Here is a 22748-nt window from a genome sequence, read left to right on the forward strand (position 1 = left end):
AGAGGAGGAAGCAGGCTCCCTGCTGAGCAGAGAGCCCGATGCGGGACTCGATCCCAGGACCCTGAGATCATGACCTGAGCCGAAGGCAGCCGCTTAACCCACTGAGCCACCCAGGCGCCCTATCCCAAAATTTTAAAGGAAAAAAAAAAAAAACCCTGTATGTATACAAAAAATAATTATACAATGAAGGGATAAAATATGACTATAACAATGAAGGTTTAAAATGATTTTTTTCAGAAAGGTATTATTGAGATAAACTACTTAAAAATGTTAAAAGAGGGAAGTTTAAAAAATAGAATAAGGAAAAAATAAAATAACAAAAAAGTTAACTTTGAAAGACTAAAGGATCATGGAGAAAAAGTTATGAATTCTATGTATGCTTTCACCTAGCTCTGGAGTTCCGCTGTTCTCTTTGATCAGTGAGCTTGGTCTTGGCTGGATGTTCTTGCTGATCTTCTGGGGGAGAGGCCTGTTGCAGTGAGTCTGAAATGTGTTTGCCTGAGTCAGAATTTCACCATCCTTGCCAGGGACCAGGCTAACTAATCTACTCAGGTTTGCTCTCAGGAGCTTTTGTTCCCTGACCACTTTCTATAGAGCTCTGGAGGATGGGTATGAAAATGGCAGCCTCCCAATCTCCGGCTTGGAGAAGCTGAGAACTTGGGTCCCCACTCCTCAGTGCACCCTCAGAGAAAAGCCGTCAATCACTCCCATCTCACTGGTCTCTGGCCATGCTCTGTGCTCACCTGGCCTATGACGAGTGTTTCTATCTCTGGCACACAGACTTGTTTGGAGTCTCCAAACCCAGCATATTTCTGCCACTCATTCCTGTGCTATTCCTTCTGAAGGAGGAAGGAGGGGGTCTCTCCAGATCTGCCACTTGTGGGGTCCCTGCTTGAAAAGTAGTGGTCCGATTGTGCCTTTGATCATGGTTTAAGGTAACCCTCGTCTGAAAGCTCACTCTGCAGCTTTGTCTCTGTAGTTGGCTTCCCTGTTCCAATACCTCGGCACTCTGACACACTCAGAACCCCCGATCTTTCTGTGACACTGTGGGACCTGAGACCATACTGTCCCTGTGAGGGCTCCACCCCCGCTTAGCCTCTGGAGTGACTGTCCCTCAGTGGAGAACACTTCTAAAAGTTCTGATTTTGTGCTCCGCTGTTCCACTGCTTTCCAAGAGCTGGTCCCTCCCCCTGCAGTCTATCCTCTTGTCGCTTTCGATTCACTTTTCTACCTGTCCTACCTTTCAGAAAGTGGTTGATCTTCTGTCCCTAGAATTGCTACTCTTCTCCTCTTCTATCTCCTGTTGAGTTTGTTGGTGTTCAGAATGGTTTCATAACTATCCAATTGAACTCCTGGGACCTGATGTTATTTTAGTCTGCTACTCCTCCTCCATCTTGGCCCCCTCCCCCAGAGCCTTGGTTTAAATAGATTATTTATTTTTCTTCCCCTTTTCCCCATGTAACTAGTTGACTTTTGGGGAGCTAAATGAGCATATGATTACAAAGCGATTTACAAATGAAATGAGTTCTAGATGTAAATTTGTTCTTAGATGAGCCTGTCTATATTATTAACTTAGTACAAGCAACAATTTCTGGAGTTCCAGAGAATCTTGAGGTCCTGTGGAGAGGGGTAAAGGTCTGAGTGGGCAGGATGCTGGTCCTCTCATCAACACTTTCCCTACTGCAACATTTCCTATTGATCTACTTTATAGGCTGAAGCTTTAAGTATTGAGTTTGTTAAACAAATTGACAAAAGAATTCTGCTTTAAAAAGTTGAAAACCACTAATTTAAAGATTATTTCTGATAGTCTTAATTCTCTTGTGCCTATCACAACACAGCCTTTTCTTAAGCAGTGCACGTGGAGTGCCTGTTCAAGCTACTTGATTTCTTGCTTCTCTCAGGTGGTGGCTTTCTTTTTCTTTTTTAAATATTTTATTTATTTATTTGACAGGCAGATCACAAGTAGGTGGAGAGGCAGGCAGAGAGAGAGGAGGAAGCAGGCTCCCTGCTGAGCAGAGAGCCCAATGCAGGGCTTGATTCCAGGACCCTGGGATCACGACCTGAGCCCAAGGCAGAGGCTTTAACCCACTGAGCCACCCAGGCGCCCCAGGTGGTGGCTTTCTTGTCATAACCACTAATGGGATGCCTTCTTGTGGGGCAGGGTCTTCCTTAGGACAGATAGGGAGAGGAATTAAGAAAAGATGCCCCAACTTCTTAGTTTTCAATCTGCTAAATTCCCTGTCCAACTCTTGCCTTGTAATTCACTACTCATGTCTCCTGTGAGGGTAGGTGGGGGGAAGGACAATTATCCAACCCCCATCCTGGTAATCTCTACCATAGTTCAGGGCTCTCAGGGTTCCAGAGTTACATTGTGGTGGCACCAGAGCTGCATTATGACTTTTGTATGCCCTATGTCCTTTGGCCTTTGGATATTTATGCTATAGAAAACATTAAAGGCTGAGTTCATTATCACATGTTCACCACTAGTATATTTATTTTTTCTTCTGATTTTTAAAGAATTAAAGTGAAAACATCTTTGTAGGTCCTTCAAATATCATGCCTGGCTCCCCCCAACACTGAGTCTACTGGATAAGTCAGCCCTGATTAGGGCAAGAAGATTTGGTTGGGGGAGGAGTACCCTTCTTTGTCCCTTAGTGGGATGTGTTAAGTTAGTTAATTCTTCTATTGTTTACTTATAGCATCCATCCCCATTTTCTGGTGTGCCTCCCAACCCCCCATCACATAACTACTATGCATCAGAAATGAGTTCCACTGGGTTGGACCAGAAGACAAATTTGAGAGGTAGAGTTGTCACCTCTCTCAGAAGACCAAGTCTTTCTTATGGGGTTCTATGTATCATGCCTGGCTCTCCCTTTCCTAGGTTTTTTTTTCTTCATTCCCCAAGTAACTCTTCATATTTATGCAAATGAGATTTTGGGAAGTCTATCCCATTAAACTTTGCCAAACATGTTCAAATATATCCGAATCCCATTTAGATTCAAGATGTGACTACCTATATATCAAACACTTGAGGGTTATTTTTATTACTCTTTTCCTTTGAACTGTAATAATAGCTTTAAGGAATATGCTTTTTTTTTTTTTAAGAAAGAGAGAGAAAGAGAGAGAGAGAGAGAGAGAGAGAGCATGAGCACAAACACATGAGCAGGGACAGGGGAAGAGAGAGAATCCCAAGCAGGTTCCATGACTATCATGGAGCCTGATGTGGAGCTTAGTCCCATGACCCTGAGATGATGCCCTGAGCTAAAATCAAGAGTATCAAGAGTCAGATGCTCCACTGACTGAGCCATTCTGGAACCCCAATAAGGAATATTTCTAAAAACCTTCTTGCTTGCACATGTGTCTGTGGGTCGGTTGGCTTGTTTATGTGTCATTGGCTCAGCTGGAGACTTTAGGTAGGGCAGCTTTATTTCATGTGTCTCCCCTCTGGAACCAATATATGGACCAGGTACTTCCATGTGTGTTTTTACCACTGGAGCCATTGGTTTGACAAGGGCATACTTTTTTTTTTTTTTTTTTAAGGATTTATTTATTTGAGAGAGAGAGAGTGAGAGCACATGAATGAGGGGAGAGGCAGAGGGAGAGAGTCTCAAGCAGATTCCTGACTGAGCACAGAGCCTGACAAGGTGATTGATCCCAGGACCCATGAGATCATGATTTGAGCCAAAATAAAGAGTCAGTCACTCAACTGACTGAGTCACCAGGTGCCCCTAGGCATACCTTCCTTATAGTGACAACAGAAGCTCAAGAGAAAAACATGCAAGAGCATGTTTAGAGTTCTAAATTCAGAATTAGCATATTGTTACTTCTGCCTCATTTTATTGGCCAAAGCAAATCACATAGATGAATTTAGAGTCGAGAAATAGGAAAATATGCTTTGCTTCTTTATAAGAAAACTGAAAGTTTACATGGAAAAGAGTGAGAGGTGAAGAATTGAGGCCATTAGTATGATTTGACACACCAGCCATCCACTACACTTTTAAAACTTCCTGAACATACCATGTCTGCTTGAGAAAGGGATTGTAAAGATTCATTCTGAGCCCCGTGTCATGAAGAAGGCTGGCAAGTCTATTCTTGCTATAAAATTATTATGATGCTTCCTGCTTCTTAACCCTGTGACTCCTTTGGTTTCTCTCCCACTGGCTCTATGAGTCTTGCCAGCTTTTCAAAGCCACCTACATGAGAAGAGTCTTTTTCTGATGCTCCCAACTGAGAACATTGGTCAAATCACTTGAAGACCTGGATAAGCTCTTTGCTTCCACCCAGAGATGAACTTTGTTGCTTTAAAAAGTGAGAGGAGGGAAATTAAGGACATAGGCAATGTGGTACAAGTTATCACAACTTCACAGAAATCAAATGAATAGAATGATTTTCCCCTTTATTTTTTTTTAATTTTTTAAAATTTATTTATTTGACAGAGAGAAATCACAAGTAGATGGAGAGGCAGGCAGAGAGAGAGAGAGGGAAGCAGGCTCCCTGCCGAGCAGAGAGCCCGATGCGGGACTCGATCCCAGGACTCTGAGATCATGACCTGAGCCGAAGGCAGCGGCTTAACCCACTGAGCCATCCAGGCGCCCCTGATTTTCCCCTTTAAATTGTAATCATCAGTACAGCTATTTGAGAGAAGCAAGTACACACAGATGTAGGGTTCATCACCACCCTTTGGAAGCAGACCTAGGTGTAGAGAGTGAAGGGACAAATAGGAAGATACCTTCCATCCCCACCTTACCTATCTGCAGTAAGGGGCATGTGTGTACTTCCCCTGAGGGAAGAGAAAGGACTTGAAAATATGACCACGGAGTCTTTTTCCACATGAAATGCCTTTTGCATCACTGGGCAATTTTAACTGCTACCTTTCTCTTAAGGCCTATTTTTATGGCAGTACTGCCTTCTATTTTAAATCTATTTAATCTGTTCTCTTCTCCAACTCCATGGGGCAAATTTACTTTTTGTGTCTTTTATGTCATATTATTGTTATTTATGTACACACCAATATATATGTTTGTCTAGGCTCTGAATACCTAAGTGATCAGAATCAAGTCCTACTTGTCTTTCTATTTTTAGTAGGATGGATCAAGTGAATGCTGAATCTGCACTATCAGATCATAAACAACCTGGAGGCAAGATTATTTATCTTGTGCCTTTTTATTCCTCACATTATCCTGCATAATTCTTTGGACTTAGTAGTCATTCCTTAAATAAATATTTGTTGAATGATACAAATTAAAATAATGCTTATTCTTGGAGACCTGAATATTATTATTGAAGTACTTATGTGTTATTAAATCATGTGTGAGATTAGGAGGGTTCAAGAATATTCTTATGGGTTTTCTGAAAATTTATCATTTCTATTCCCTGACTATACAAGAAAATTTTGGAGGAGCTGGAATTTAGCGTGGAGAAAGGATAACTAAAGGCTGATAATTAATGCTCCTTTATTGGTGATGTTAGTTATTCTTCATCTTAACCAATGAAAGTGTTTGTGTGTATTGCCTAGAATATAAGCATAGATTAGATATTATTATTCATAGACTTGTGTTAGGGTAATTACAGAATTTCCTTCATTGGCTTTGAACAAAAACCCCTTTTTTGGTGTGGGCTTATGACAGCTGCTTCTAGTAAGCTCTTCAGTTCTCTGTAATTCAGTAGTTTTTACAATGACTGTAGCAATGGTTCATGGGATGTGTTTTTTTAAGAAGTTTTTATTTTAATTTCAGTTCATTAACCTATGGTGTTATATTAGTTTCAGGGGTACAATATAGTGATTCAGCACTTCCATACATCATCTGGTGCTCATCACAAGTGCCCTTCTTAATCCCCATCATCTATTTCACCCATCCGCCACCCATCTCTTCTCTGATAACCATAGATTATTCTCTATAACTGAGGGTCTGTTTCTTGGTTTCTCTCTCTGTCAATTTTTCCCCTTGTTTTGTTTCTTAAATTCATGTATGAGTGAAATCATTATGATATTTGCCTTTTTTTTTTTTTTACTTATTTCACATAGTATTATACTCTCGAGCTCAATCTACATTGCAAATGACAAGATTTCATTCTTTTTTATTGCTGGATAATATTCCATTTTATATATACTACATCTTCTTTATCCATTCATCAGTTGATGGATACATTCATCAGTTGATGGCCACTTCTATATCTTGGCTATTATAAAGAATGCAACTATAAACATAGGGGTGTGTGTATCCCTTTGAATTAATGTTTCTGTATTCTTTACCCAGTAGTGAGATTGCTGGATCTTAGGATAGTTCCCTTTTTAAGTTTCTGAGGAACCTCCATACTGTTTTTCAGAGTGTCTGCACCAGTTTGCATTCCCACCAAGAGTGCACAAGTGTTCCTTTTTCTCCACATCCTTGCCAACATTTGTTTTTTTCTTGTGTTGTTGATTTTAGCTATTTTGACAGGCATGAGGTGAAATGGCATATGTCTTTTAAAGTTGCTGACATATGTAATGAAATATTAGATGATAATATTACATAGTGTATGTGGAATAATTATGTGGGACAAACAAGGGTATATTAAGTATCACCCAGTATTTATTGTTAATGCATATATTTTTGTTTTGATTAAAAATCCAGCACAAAATATTTCACTTTTTAATGGACTTTCTTAAGCAAAAAAGCTAACAAAAATTATGCAATAAAGGTAATAATGAAGAAAACACGTACTTGCCTAAATAAATGGTAATTTGTATGTGATTTTAAAATTTTACATTCTCTAGGAAATGTCATGAAATACCTGAAGAGCTAGAGTTTTACCTTTAGAAAATTTTTCAGTTATTTATTTTTTTGCAACAAATTACCCCAAACCTTAGCAGCTCAAAATAAGGAACATTTGTTATTTTATATAGTTTCTGTGGTTCCGGCATCCAGGAGCTGCTTCACTGTGATTCTGGCTTGAGGTTCCTCATGGGGCTGTCATCAAGATCTTGTTGGGGCTGCCATTATATGAAGACTTGACTTGGGCTGAAGGATCTCAATCACAAGACTGACAGTTTGGTGCTGGTAGTTGGCAGGAGATCTCAATTTCTTACCATGTGGCCTCTTCATTGGCCTGCTTGAGTGTTAACACAACAGTTGGTTTCTCCTAGAGAGAATGATCTACGAGAGAGCAAGGTAGAAGTTGCAGTATCTTTTATGACATAGCCATACACTATCATTTCTGCTATATATTACTGATTACACAGGTTAGCCCTATTCACTGAGGAGGGGACTACTCAGGGGCATGAATACAAGGAGGTGGAAACCACCGGGGACCATCTTGGACACTGGCTACCTGAGATTTTTGGAATAAGATCTGCAGCTGTTACTGCAAATGTTTTTGTTGAATATTAGGATAGGTTAGTTTATGTTAACTTGTTGAGTTTTAAATTTTCTGAATAATTTTATGGTAGAAGATATTTAAGAAAATTAATTGAACTTATTATTTGATTTAGAGATAGTAAACACTAGTAAGAGTTTCTTAGATTTAGTGTCATTTGAGAAGGCATAAGAAAAATATTTTAATCTTTCTTTAGATTGTGTCTTGGAAGTTTTAGTATTACAAATTCCTGTTGACTAAATAAACAAAAGAGGTATAAGAATTTCAAAGTCAACTGACACAGGCACATAATTATTCAGGGAGTCTTATGTTAAGATATGAAGTGAGAAGCACTGTTCTTCTTTCCCTCTTTCTCTGCCCCTAACCCCAAAAATCAATTGATCTCTTCCCCAAATTTGTTTTTCAGTGGCATAATTGGAACTGGTGCCTATTCTGGTATTTATGCTTTTATCCTCATCTCTCTTTATAAACTGAATGAATCCATGTTGAACTTGGATCCTAGACATAATAATTATGCTTGCTTGAATACATTGCTTGGGATTAAAGACATATTATTTCTAGGCTGTTATTTTAATTTCCCTAATTAAATAGTAAACTTCTTGAGGAAAAGAACCTTGCTTCATATTTCTCTTGGATTTCTGGCCCTAAAGCATTGTAGCAAAATGGTGATCACTTAGCTCATCCTAATTCACCAAATAGTGCTTAATTTGAAGGAATGTCATATCTAATATGGTAGATACCGTAACCTAGAAGCAGGCATAGTCACTAAAGTTTATCTATAGGTTTCCGAAAGAAAAAGCCCAGATTAGTGTTGCCTTCCTTGGTATAAATATCGAGGAGTAAAGGATAGTGCATTGTTTGACTGCAGTCTTGATCATATTCTGGAAATATTTTCGGATTACATTTGACCTGAATTTAACAAGCTTTTCATGAATGATTCAATAACTTTTTTCTAAAAGTTCTATATGGTTTTGTATCATGGGGCACCTATCAGAAAAGTGATATAAAAAGTATACATCTACTTGAAACACAGTGATTCTGGAAATATTTGTAGTTTTTTTTTTTTTTTAATAGGCTTAAGGATTTTACTTTATTCTGTTCGGACATTGTGGAAAAGATACCAACACATTCAGTTATAGATAGTGTCTGTAGCAATTTTGAAATTTAAATTTATATGGCAGCCATTCAGATTCCTGTTTTTTTTTAATCATGTTTTTCAGAACTGACAGTTTACTGAATACAGGGTCCAGCCATTCAGAACAATCATATAAAATGTTAAAAAGAAAAAGTCAAATGTGGTTGAGAATGATTGCAAAGCAGCCTTGACACATTCTTGGGCCTGTAAGCAGGATTCTACAGGCCAATGCCGGCAGGGTTTTGCCTGCAGGAAGCAAGAAAAAGTCAATGCAAATCAGGACAGTTTCTCAGGAGAATAACCTGTGTGGACAAGTATTTGTTTAGGGCCATAAAAATGTGTTTTCTTTCCTTCTTTCTGAAACTTGAACTTCATAGTAAGTTATTTAAAGGCAGGGCACCTTGAATAAGTGCTGATGAAATCATGAAAGGGTATATGTTAAAAACACTGTTTTGGTCCACGTCTTTGCAGCCAGTGTCCTTTGGGAAGAACCTGAATCGCATGAGGGAGAGTCGGGGGTGGGGGTGGGAAGTTGCTGTCCCTACCTCTCTTCTTTTGAAGATGATTGAAAAAATACTGAGCCTGCCTAACTAACAGGCTAGAGAGACACTGCTGCTTCTGTTGCTGGTCCATCTGCTTGAAGCAGTTTAGGGGAAAGACCATGGACTCTGTTTGTTTTGAATACTACACAGTGCACTTTGGGGCTCAGAGCTCTGGTTTCAGTGGCTGAAATTTGGGCTTCCTTCAGACTTCACTGATCTTTCAAGTTCCTTCCAGCTCTAGCATTCTGGGTTCTAAGTGAGACACCAAGGTAGAAACTGCTCTGTGAAACACATGAAAAATGTATCCAGGATCATCAAGTTGTTTCTGGCTTTTAAAAATTTGCTCAACACCGTGATAGACCATGTGAGTGATGGAGAAATATGTTATGCATTGTCGTTTCTGACCCAGGGAGACAAGATAGAATTAATCGTACATGTTAGGCAAAAGACAACAGTAGTTCTTTATCTCTGGGGCTGCTTTCTGCAGTTCCAATTACCCACAGTCAACCACAGTCCAGAAGCAGATCATCCTCCTGACATATTGTCAGAAGGACAGTAGTAGCCTAATGCTGGATCTCAGTGTGTATGTCGTTCACCTCACTTCACCTTATCACATAGATCTTTTATCATCTCATCACAAGAAGGTGAGTGTAGTATAGTAAGATTTTTTGACAGAGACAGGGACCATATACACATGACTTTTATTACAGTATATTGTTATAATTGCTCTATTTTATGATTAGTTACTGCTGATAATCTCTTACTGTCCCTACTTTATAAATTAAACTTTATCATAGGTATATCTGTATAGGAAAAACATATATATCTAGGTACTATCCATGGTTTAGGCATCTTGGATCATATCCCCTATGGATAAGTAGGGACTACTATAATTATATTTCTTTTAAAAATTTTCTGTGGCTTTTTCCTTAGTCCCAAATCCAAGATTTCTGATTCAAGTCCACTTTTGTATCTTGGTAAAGTTTTTTTTAAGTTTTTCTCACATTTCTTTCTTTCTTTTTTTTTTTAAGATCTTATTTATTTATTTGACAGACAGAGATCACAGGTAGGCAGAGAAGCAGGCAGAGAAAGAGGAGGAAGCAGGGTCCCTGCTGAGCAGAGAGCCCGATGTGGGGCTCGATCCTAGGACCCTGGGATCATGACCAGAGCCAAAGGCAGAGGCTTTAACCCACTGAGCCACCCAGGTGCCCCTTTTCTCACATTTCTTAAGGTACTGTTTTGGTAGTTTATAATTTTTTGCTGCTTTTGTGATTTTGTTCCTTTTCTCATTTTTATTTTTTTAAAGTAGGCTCCATGCCCAATGTGGGACTTAACTCACAACCCTAAGATTAAGAGTCATGTGCTTTACTGACTCAGCCAGCCAGGCACCTCCCACTGCCTTTCTCAATTCCTAAATTAGGTTTTTTGTAATGGATTTACTGCTAAATAACATTTTTTCTAATACTTTTGCAATAGATTCTTTTGGGGCTAAAGTAACAGAGTCAAGACTTGAATCCAATCAATTGGACTATAGAGCATGTGCACTCAACCACCTTATCATGCTGCCTTCTATGTGATTTTTCACTGGAGACTACCATGGAGATGATTATATGTTTCTCTTTTTTTGACTTATAAATTGATAAATTTTCTATGGTTAACTGAAGCAACTATTTTGCTATATATTTTTTTTTCATTTGACTTATGAAGTCATGTATTTCCTAAAGTTAAATGAAGCATTTTATTTTTTTACTCTTACTTGTTACCCCCACATCCATTTATTATATTTATAAGGAAAGTGGTCTATCATTTTCTTTTGTTGCAGTGTCTTTATCTGGCTTTGGTATTAGACTTATACAGTCTTCATAGAATTACTTAGGAAGTGTTCCCTCTTCTTTCATATTCTGTATAAGTTTAAGAAGGATTGATATTAAATATTTGGTAGAATTCACCAGGGAAGCCATCTGGTCCTGGACTTTTCTTTGTAAGGAGGTTTTTGATTACTGATTCAACTCTCTACTTGTTACAGGTCTGATCAAATGTTCTACTTTTTCATGGGTCAGGTTTAATAGTTTACTTGTCTTTGTAAACAGAATTCCTGACATTCACACTCAATTTTGTGACTCATTTTAAAATTATTTAGATTATTACTTACGTTTAAACAGTGTCTTTGCATATCCTTTCTACTTATTTATTTTTTATACTTTAACTTTCCACTTTGGAGCTTTAATTGCATCGCCAAATAATTTTTCCAGAACATAAATATATGTGTGGTATGTTTTCTGTGGGGTATGTATGTGATCCCCGCTGCAAAGGAGATATACAGAGTTCTTTGGGAAGTTTTTTGCCGTTATTCCTACTGGCATCTTTTCTGTACTTCCCTCTTCCTCTGGGACTGCCATTTTGTTTGATGATGTTCCACAAGTCTCTAAGGCTCTGTTGAGGTTTCTTCTTTCTTCTTTCTTCTTTTTGTTCTTCAATTTAGATAACATGGTTGATCTGTTTCCAAGCTCACTATTTTTTTCTTCCATATCTGTTCACATTTACCACTGAGCACCTCTATGGAATTTTTCATTTCAGTTAACGAACTTTTCAACTCTAGAATTTTTATTTTGTTCATTTCATAACTTCTAATTCTTTATTGATATTATATATTTGATGAGACATTACTGTCATACTTTCCTTCATTTGTTTTGACATGATTTCTTTTAGCTCTCTTAACATATTTAAAAAAGTGATTTAAAGTGTTTGTGTAATAGGGCCAATCTCTGGGCTTTCTAAAAGATGGTTTCTTTTCTTCTTTTTTTTTTTTAATAATTTTTTTATTTTTTAATAAACATTTAATGTATTTTTAGCCCCAGGGGTACAGGTCTGTGAATCTCCAGGTTTACACACTTCACAGCACTCACCATAGCACATACCCTCCCCAATGTCCATAAGCCCACCACCCTCTCCCGACCCCCCCCCCCCCCGCAACCCTCAGTTTGTTTTGTGAGATTAAGAGTCACTTATGGTTTGTCTCCCTCCCGATCCCATCTTGTTTCATTTATTCTTTTCCTACCCCCCCAACCCCCCACATTGCATCTCCACTTTTTCATATCAGGAAGATCATATGATAGTTGTAAAAGATGGTTTCTATTGATTGTCTTGTTTCCTATGTTGAGCTATGCTTTTTTATTTTTTTGCATGTGTCATATTTTTTTGGTTGTTGTTATAAACTGAACATTAATTTATTTATTAAAAGATTTTGTTGGGGGACACCTGAGAGGCTCCATTGTTATGTGTCTGCCTTTAGCTCGGGTCATGATCCCAGGGTCCTGGGATCGAGGCCTGCATCGGGCTTCCTTTCAGTGGGGAGCCAGCTTCTCCCTCTCATTTCCCCTGCTTGTGTTCTCTCTCTTGGTGTCTCTCTGTCAAATAAATAAAATCTTTAAAAAAAATTTTTTTTATTTGTGGTGCCTGGGTAGCTCAATCATTTCAGTGGCTGCCTTTAGTTTAGGTCATGATCCTAGGGTCCTGGGATCAAGCCTCACATTGGGCTCCCTGATCAGCAGAGAGCCTGCTTTTCCCTCTCCCTCTGCCTACTGCTCTGCCTACTTGTGCTCTCTCTCTCTCTAAAATAAATAAATAAAAAATAAAAAATAAATAAATAAAATCTTTAAAGAAAAAGGTTTTATTTATTTATTTGAGAGAGAGCATGAGCCTGGCGGGGAGGGGCAGAAGGAGAGGGAGAGGCAGACTCCTTGCTGATTAGGGAGGCCAGTGTGGGGCTCAGTCCCAGGACTGTGGGATCATGACCTGAGCCAAAGGCAGAGACTTAACTGACTGAGCCTCCCAGGTACCCCTAAACTGGACATTTAAAATTATGTAATGTGATAATTGGGAAAATAGATCCTTCTTTTCCCCCAGGGTTTGTTATTATTGCTGTTTTCTGTTGTTCTTATTTTTATTGTTGTCATTTAAAGAATTAGTGACTTTCTTGAACTAATTTTGTAAAGTCTCTTCTTTATTGCGTGTGGCTGCTGAAGTCTCTGCTTGGTTAGCTTAATAGTCAGGTAATAATTGAATATAGATTTTCTTGAATGCCTGGAACGAGTGTCTCTCAGATTTTGCTAAGGGATTCTTTTGTGTGTTGGGACATACCCTAGTACTCATGCAGACAATTTACAATACTGCATTAGTCCTAACTTCCAGCTTGCCTGGAACCTCAGTGTTGTCAGAGGTGAAAACTTAAAGCTTCTAGTCTCCTCTGAGAATGTGTACAGCCCGTGGTATTCATATCAGTGTAGAATAGGCACTTGACAATTGGCTTTTTTTGATTGTAATGTAAGTACCTGATGTTAAGTTTTTGATTGCTGAGGAATCCATTTCAAAAACATCCATCTTGAATAAACACATTGCCAACCACATAACTAAATAAAGAAGGATACCCTTCTCATGAAGTTCCTTTTTTTTTTTTTTTGGAAAGTTCTGGTTACCTAGTTAATCATTTGATTGCTGCTTGGGTTTTCCTTCCTTTGCTTTAATTGCCACACTTACATTTTAAATTCACTGATAAGGAGTGAACCTGCTAAACCCTGGGCATCCCACCCTCAATTCCAATGAAGTCAGAACCAGGTCCATATACTTACTCTTTATCCCTCTCTCTATCCTTACAGACTCGCTGTGGGGTCATGGGCATGCCATGTACCCTTTAGAACTCATGAATAGTAAACCTTATTGTTTCAAAGTTCCCTGATAGTTGTTGCTGAGGTACATTTTATATTCATAATAAGAACTATAGGACTGGTCCAGCTGTAATATTTGCTGTGGCTTGGGAAATTCTGTGGGGACCTACCACAAATAGTGTGGGCCCAGGTGGTTCCCCACAGGCATTTCCAGTTCATAACATCACTATTGATAGGTTGAGACTGACTCTAAACAACCAATACACATTCATATAGCTGAAAGTTACTAAAATACTTATTTTATTGTTATCTTTATTTTTCGAGGTTACTGGTTAGCTGGGCAGCAGATTATGGGAAGAGGGCAAGTTCTGAGGCATACAAATAAAGGAAGGAAGTATGACCCATAGAAAAGAAAAAAAACTATTATTGAAAAAGCCTAGGCATTGGACTTTAACTAGACAAATACTTTAAGTTTTCATCTATTTTTATCTTTATATTTACTTTATTGGGTGGTTTGGAGATGCTGTTTTGGCTATTCTGATGCCATTTTGACCTGGCTTTTCCTGCTTAGCATAATGTTCCTGAGATTTGCATTTTGTATATTAGTACCTCATTTTTATTTTAAGAATGCAATCTTAACTGGTTATTGTCAGTATGAAATTTTATTTGTTGAATTGTTAGATATGCTTTGGCCTGCTAGTTTTTTTTCAGTTAACTTTCTTTTTTTCACCAATTATATGGTTACATAATCTATTAATAGTAATATTTTGGTTTTCTCCCTTGTGTTATTTATACATGTACTCTTTCTTTTCATGTTGCATTGGGTCTCATCTGCCTAATGTTTTATTATGAAATATATTTGGTGCAGGAATCTGCAAAAACCTCTTGTGGGTTTTTTTTTCTGTTTCTATTTACTCTTTACTCAGATATGGGTGTTGAATTTTATTGAAATTATCCTTAGCAGTTACTGAGTTGATAACATGAATTTCTGTGGTAATCTGTTAATGTTAGAAACTAGTAATGAATTATGGGAAAAATTTCCTTGGTCAAGTTTTATTGTTTCTAAATATGCTCATTAATTTCCTTTGCAAATATTTTAATTGGGATTTTTGTGTTTATGTTCACAAGTGAGGTAAACTATAGGTTTATTAAGCTATTTTTAGCCTATCTTTGATATTGGTACATTACCTATATGAAATGTGTTGAGAAATTTCTTTATTATGAAATATTGTGTTCATTGCTCAGATTTTTCAAAATTTAATATTTTTGTCATATTCACTTCAGATTGGGTAGAGATACCCTTTGTACTTCTTTCCAATCAATCTCTCCCTCCTCAGATGTGAACAATATCCTGAATTTCGTGTTCATTATTGTCAGGTTTTTATACTTGAATGGTATATTTATAAACCTAAAAGGTTGTAAAGATTTTTTTTTTTGCAGGATTTCACATTTGCTATTTAGTTAGCGTATTTATTTTATTTATTTATTTTTAAAGGAATTATTTATTTATTTGAGTGGGGGCCAGGGAGAGCACAAGTGGAAGGGGCAGAGGGAGAGGAAGAGAGAATCTCAGACAGACTCCATGTGGAGTGTGGAGCTCAGTTGAGGGCCCAGTCCCAGATGAGATCATGACCTGAGCCAAAACCAAGAGTCAGACACTTAAATGACTGCGCTGCCCAGGCACCCTTAGTTAGTATATTTATGAAGAGCTGAGTTTCAGGAGCCAGTTAGTCTTGGTTTGAAATTCCTAACTATAATAATGAAATTTTCTATTTCTCTTCAGTTTTGTTAGTTTTTAAAAAAATGTCCTTTGAAGCATTGACTTTAGTGCCTATTTTTATCTCTTCTGACAAACTTTACTCTTGTATTATTATGAAATGGCTTTCTTTTGCTAATATTTCTTGTTTGAAGTGAAGTCTGCCTTTTTTTTTTTTTAAAGATTTTATTAATTTGACAGAGAGAGATCACAAGTAGGCAGAGAGGCAAGCAGAGAGAGAGAGAGAGGAGGAAGCAGGCTCCCTGTCGAGCAGAAAGCCCAATGGGACTTGATCCCAGGACCCTGGGATCATGACCTGAGCTGAAGGCAGAGGCTTTACCCACTGGCTCACCCAGGTGCCCGGAAGTCTGCCTTTTCTGATATTAATATAGCTACTCCAGTTTTCTTATGATTAATGTTTGTATAACTCCCTTCATCCTTTTACTTTTAACCTATTTGTGTCTTTATACTTTAAGCAGGTTTCTTTCCTATGGCAATCATATTGCAGGATCTTGTCTTTTTCTGCAGTGACAGTCTTTGTCTTTTAACTGGAGTGCCATTTACATGTAATTATCGATAAGGTTGAATTTATATTTACTATCTTGGTATTTGGTTTCTATTTGTCACATTTGTTTATGTTTTTTTCCCTTCTTTACCTGCCTTCTTTTAATTATATTTTCTAGCATTTTATTCTGTTTTGGACTAATAGCTTATTTATCTCTTTATTGTTTTAGTAGGAGTTATGGAGTTTACATTGTGCTTATTTAACTTATATCCCTATAAATAATATGCCATTTCACATATGATATAAGATCTTTTACAGAAGTATATTTCCTTTCCTTTCTACCATCATTGTGTCATTATTAATGCATACATCATATCTATGTATAAAACAAAACATTATTAATTTTATTTAAACCATCCATTATATTTTAAAAAAATCTTTAAAAAGAGAAAATGTCTTTTTTATTTATGCACATTTTAAATCATTCTATTACTTATTTCCATTGTGTGCATTCAAGTTTTGATCTGATACCATTTTGCTTCTTCTCAAAGAATTTCCTTTAATATTTCTTGTAGGTTTGATGACAATGAACTTTTACACATTTTGTTTGCTGAAAAAGTAGTTCACTGTCAGTTTTGAAAAATATTTTTGCTGGATATAGAATTTTATGTGGATGGTATTTTTTTTCATTATGGGTACTCTAAATACATTTCTTCCTTGTCTTCTGGACTACATAATTATGATAGGAAGCCTGCAATGTTAGTTTGTGGTAATTAGCTGTTGGTAATTATTAGTTTCTTTGTAGTTAATGTTTCTCTGGATGCTTATAAGATTTTTTTCCTTTATTATTAGGTTTTATTAATTTTGATTATAATGTGGTTGGCATCATGTTCTTTATGTTTCTGCTTGGTATTCATGAAAATTTTTGCATCAATGGGTTTATAGTTGTCATCAAATTTGGAAAATTTTGGCCATTTTTTGTACAGATATTTTCTGCTCCCTTCATACTACCCTTTCTGGGACTCTAATTAAATATTATGTTAGGCTGAGTATTAATTTTCTTTCAGTTTTTATTTCTCTCTGTGATTCATTTTGTGTTGTTTCTATTGCTGTGTCTTCAAGTTGACAAATATTTTCCTCTATAATTTTACTCTGTTATTAATGCCACTCAGTGAAATATTTATTTCAGATAATGTTTTATCTAGATATTCCATTTGATTCTGTTTTTATATCTTACATTTGTTTCTTATTACATTTACATCTTTGAACATTTTAATATTTAAATTAGAAAATTTAAGATCCTTATCTGCTAATTCCAACATATCTATCATATCTAGGTCTTTTTCTAGTGATTTTTCTCCTGGTTGTGTACTACATAATTATGCTTCTCCATGTGAGTAGTAAAATTTGATTGAGTGCTGAACATTGTGAATTTTACATTGTGGAATATAAGATTTTGTTGTCTTCCTCTAAAAGTGTTGGAGTTTGTTCAAATAGTCTGTTAAACTACCTGAAGATCAATCAGCTTGATATTTTCAAGTATTATTTTAAAAATGTTGTTAAAGTCCTAAGAAGCATTTGCTCTAGAGCTAATTTAGAACTACTATTAATGTCTGCCTCTTCTGAGGTTTTTAATGAATGTACCACGTATTCAGCATGTCTGGTGGGAGAACTGATGATTCCTAGTCTTGTGTGAGCTTTGGGAATTGTGGTTAGAGCTCTTTGGTAATTGTTCTCCCCGCCCCAGGGAGGGTTAGTTTATCTTTGTCTGCCCTCATGGGTTTCACTACTGTAGTAACAGATTGGTATTCAGTCAATAACCCGAATACTTGATTCAGATTCCTGGAGCTATTTTTCTGTTGTTCCTTCCTTTCCATACTATGCCTTAACAAATTCTACCCTCTTTGTCTTCCCCTTTCTCCAATTTCTCTTTCTTCAACTTAGTGAGATACCTGGATTCTGTGTTGTTTTCCTCTATTTTGTGTTGTGGTCTGGAAATTGTGAAAGGCAGAAATATGGATTGATTTGCTTCTTAACCTATTTTGGTTTCCATTGTCTTAGTCAGTATAGTTGTGCACTGCTTATTGCCCAGTCCTAAAAGAGTTGCTCTTATATTTTGTCCAATTTTATAGTTATTTGTGATAGAAAGGCTGAAGTAGAAGCCAATGGCCTAAGTTGTATCTTTTTGATGAAGCAAAGAAAAGGTAATGTTTTAAAGCACAGTGAATGTTTTTTAATTGCTATTGATGTCATTAAAGTCTAGAGGAGAAATGGGCTGTCAAAAGTCATGTAATTGAATTGAATCCCCATTTTAAAGATGATAGAACTGAGGTGAGGAGGAGCATAGTAACTTGCCTGTAGATACCTGGTCTGTGACTTTGCAGTTTGGGCAGGAGCTGGGTTTCTTTATTTCTCTTTGTTGTTAGATGTTGTAGTGTGCTATCTTCTTACCACTTCAGCTGAATGAGAGTTTATCATAGCAATTAACATTAGTAATGATAAAAATGATGTTAACAGTTATACTCATTAAAATTTAAAGTATACTCATATTCCTTCTTGCTTTGAGTTAGATTAAATTTTAGTTTTTAATATATCTTCCTTGTACAGCCGTTGAATAGCAGTGTTTTACAAAATCTGTACCTATACCTAATTGTCTGATTAAATCTGATGTTATATCTATTGATATCAATAACTTAAAAAGCCATGAAATTGGAATAATAGATAAAATATTTTCATTGTAGCTTTTGTTTTATGTTTCCTATTTACTGCATAATATTTAGCTTAAATTTCTTTTATATATTCTCTGATTAAATTACTGCAATTTTACTGCATTGAATAATATACCTCTATGATGTTAAAAACTGGCATTATTTTTATTGTTTTTTTTTTCTTCTTCAAGGATATATCTTTAATGGGGAAAGTGTACTGGCACAAGCCATCTCAAGAGCAAGCAGAGCAAGGATTACAGATAAATCTTGAGGAACCTCAAATGGTAAAGTTTTTAATAAAAAATCCTCTTTGCTTATACTGAAGTAGTGGTTTGTCTCTTGTTGCTTGAATGCTTGCTTAGACAGTTAAAAAAAAACAAACAAACAACCTCCCTTCACGCATTTTAGAGGTTTGTTTAACCGTATGAACATCTAATCCAATATCACATTGGAAGTCTTGGCTATTTTGGCTCACCGTTGCTGCCTATCATAGACCTTCTGAGCTAAGGCCTAAAACTCTTTCCAGAAGGGAAATATTTTAACAATTCCTCTGGCCTAGGCATTTATATTCAGAAAGTTGTTGAGGGTTAATTAAAGGTTGTTAGCTTCTAAGAAGCATCATCATATATTTTATTTAGCTAGAAAAAATTTTTATAGCATTGATGAGGGAAAGGTTTGGTAGAGAAATAATGGATTGTTGGTGACAGAAATTTGTTTCAGAAGTAAAGATTCCTTTTCTTCTATCACTGGCAAAGTATTTATAGGATTCAAAGCAATTTGGAATACATTCCCTATGGATAGGACATGTCTCCCTGTGTATAGAAATCTACAGTTACATAAAAACAAACCATTGCACCATGATCATTTCCTTTATAAAGGATTTGTAAAATATTGTTACATAGCAAGCTCCTTTAGTTCCTGAAAATGAGTCCACATACATAAAAGATTCAGATTACATTTCATTTTTATCATAATATGTTATCATTAGAAAATATATGGAATCTTTCCACAAATGTCATGGATCTTATAATGTTAGAGTTTCTACAACTGATTGAACTACCAGGGTCTGAAATGCTTCTGGATTGAGACCATGCCTTTTTCTGCTTTGTATTCTTATCTCTTATCCCAGGACCCTACATGTGTAAGGCTAATATATAGATATATCAATTTTGAAACCTTCCCACATATGCTTTGAACTCAAAACTGATATTTAGGGTAGCTTTCTCTAGGGAACACCATTTATAGGTAGATATCGAAACCACTGATATATAAGCTTCCAGTGGGTATTATAAACTGAAAATACAAGATTAGTCAGGTGTGGAAAAATAGAAATTCTTCATTAATACCATTTGACTTAAAACCATTTGCTGCATTCATGTAAAGTATAACAAAAGATACCATTTTTCAGGAAAATATGCAAAGGGCCCAATATCAGGTACTTGACTTAGACATCATTTTGACTCTTTAAAATAAAGATTTAAACAAAAATATTGATTTCTTTGTAATTCTGTGGGAATCATTCTCTCAGTTTTGACATTTACAAGCAATCACTGGACTTTTTTTGGCCACTGGCTTTTTTTTTTTTTTTTTTTTTTCTGCTAAAGTGGCATTTAATGTTGAATCTTTTGATAAACATATATTTTTATCCCCAGGGGTACAGGTCTGTGAATCACCAGGTTTACACACTTCACAGCACTCACCAAATCACATACCCTCCCCAATGTCCATAATCCCACCCCCTTCTCCCAAACCCCCTGCCCCCGGCAACCCTCAGTTTGTTTTGTGAGATTAAGAGTCTCTTTTCCATGAGATTTATTTATTTATTTTAGAGAGAGAAGGAGAAAGAGAGCGCATGTGTGCACGCATGGAGGGATGGGCAGAGGGAGGCAGAGGGTGTCTTAAGCAGACTCCAAACAGAGCATGGAGCCTGAGGTGGGACTTGATCTCATGACCCTGACATCATGACCTGAGCAGAGACCAAGAATCTGATGCTTAACTGACTGAATCACCCTGGCACTCCTGGCCACTGACTTTTTAAGTTAGAAAATACCTTTTAACTTGATACCTGGTCATGGTAAAAAGGCTCCTCTGTGATATCTTTCATTTCAGACACTCTGCCAGAGAGCAGAACTCTATCTGTCCATCCTACCTGTCCCTTAGGCTTCTAGAAGTTTACTGGGCTGATATTTATCTGGGGAACATTGGCTAACATGCTGTCATCTGGTTGTGCCTGCATCCTACCCTCAGAGCATGGTGGTCTCACTTGTGAACATCTCAGTGCCACAGGTCAGAGATCTCTTAGTTCTTTGATGCAACTTATTTTCTTTAAGTACCTACCATTTCAAGTACAATAGTTTTTGAATCATCATGGAGAATAATTTCCTCACATACTTATTTAAAAAAAATCAAAGAGTTTATTTATTCATCCCTTTTCTTTCAACATGGTAGGCTTTGTTTTAGACATGGTTAATATAAAGATAGAAAAGACAGTTCTTGACTTTGAGGAACTCATTTTATGGAGTAGACCAATATATAAAGAGACAAAGTACAATACTGCTTAATGAATATTCTAAATAAAGACTACATAGCAGAGGAAAAAATTGATATAATTTTCTTTCATTTATTCATTTACTTGTTCACAAATAATTGGAGATGGTATAAATGCACTAAGTTTTTGAGATATAGAGATAGGTAAGATATGATTTTTTTGTTTTCTTAGATTTTAAGTTTTAAAGTACTTAAACTTTCTGGTCTCAGGATGACTTTAAACTCTTTTTTTTTTTACAGTTTAAATATTCTTTTTAAAAAATTTTAAATTTAATTAATTAACATATAATGAATTATTTGTTCTATAGGTACAGCTCTGATACATCAGTCTTTATAATAAGTGCTTATTACATCACATGCTCTCCTTAATGTCCATCACCCAGTTGCTGGAGGATGCCTTTAAACTCTTGAAAAATATTTTAAGGATCCAAAGAAGTTTTTGTTTATATGGATTGTATCAATCAATGTTTACCATAATAGAAATTAAAACTGAGAAAAGTATAAAATATTTATCCATTCATTTAAAATAATAATAAGCCAATTACATATGAACATCGAACATACCATTTTAGAAAAAAAATCTCAAAAAATTTTAGCAGGAGCATTTTTTTGCGTATCTGTATAATACCTAGTTTAATAGAGAGCTAGAGTCTCATATCTGTTTCTACATTCAATCTGTTTTGTATGTTTTTTGGTTGAAATATAGTAGGTAAGCCTAGTCTCATACAGATTAAAAAAGGAATAATATTTTAACAACTTCTTAACAAAATTATGGCCATTATTCTTTATTAATATACCAAAACTCTACAAGTGGTAGTGTCTTAAAGATGAGTTGCAATGAGGCATCTGAAACAAGATAAAGTAACGTATTGTATATCCTTACATTAACATCCATTGGTCTACCTTGTTCTTTGAATGGCTCTTCAACCCCTGCATGCTTTTGTAAACTCACATGTTAATCATATGAAAAGTATTGGTTCACTGTTTTACCCACTACTGCTTTTCCATCATGAGTGCAAGCATCAACACAGTGAAAAAGGCAAGTAAGACTTGGTATTATTATGAAAATAGCTTTGAAATTGCAGATCCCCTGAAAGGGTCTCAAAGATTGTCAGGAGTCTGTGGACCACACTTTGAGTGCTTGTCTATTGGGAGTAGGAGAAAGAGGGTAAGAGAGTGAAGATTGGATTCAGGTTGTCTAGGTTCAAACAGAGCACTGCTACTTACTCTCACTGTGACCTTGGGTTGATTTCTTAACGTTTGAAAGTCTCATTTTCTTCATCCATAAAATGGGGTTACAAACAGTTCTTGCTTCGTGGAGTTGTGGTGAAGATTAAGCTTAAATGAAATAATGCTCATGTATGTTGATGATTATGATTATGATAATGATTACTTAGACAACTACAATGCAGGCTGAAAGAGAAGGAGGGCACAGGATACAGACACAATCTGTAAAGGTTTGGTGGCAAAGGGAAGGCTCGGCAGAGTCCTGAAGAGGGTCAGTTGCAGCTACAGGATTGTCACTGCCCTCTCCT

The 22748-nt window shown here is 36.4% G+C and overlaps 1 protein-coding gene across 1 annotated transcript in view; it reads left to right on the top strand.

Annotated features, from left to right (window-relative positions):
• TTC6 (tetratricopeptide repeat domain 6) overlaps positions 1 to 22748 on the top strand; it is a 228500-nt gene that overhangs the window by 61434 nt on the left and 144318 nt on the right. Inside the window, exons 3-4 of the mRNA XM_059372142.1 lie at positions 9537 to 9677; positions 18858 to 18950. Of these exons, the coding sequence (XP_059228125.1) occupies positions 9537 to 9677; positions 18858 to 18950 (234 nt within the window). The remainder of the gene's footprint in view (positions 1 to 9536; positions 9678 to 18857; positions 18951 to 22748) is intronic.

The sequence above is a fragment of the Mustela nigripes genome, chromosome 13, assembly GCF_022355385.1.
Source record: "Mustela nigripes isolate SB6536 chromosome 13, MUSNIG.SB6536, whole genome shotgun sequence".
NCBI lineage: Eukaryota > Metazoa > Chordata > Mammalia > Carnivora > Mustelidae > Mustela > Mustela nigripes.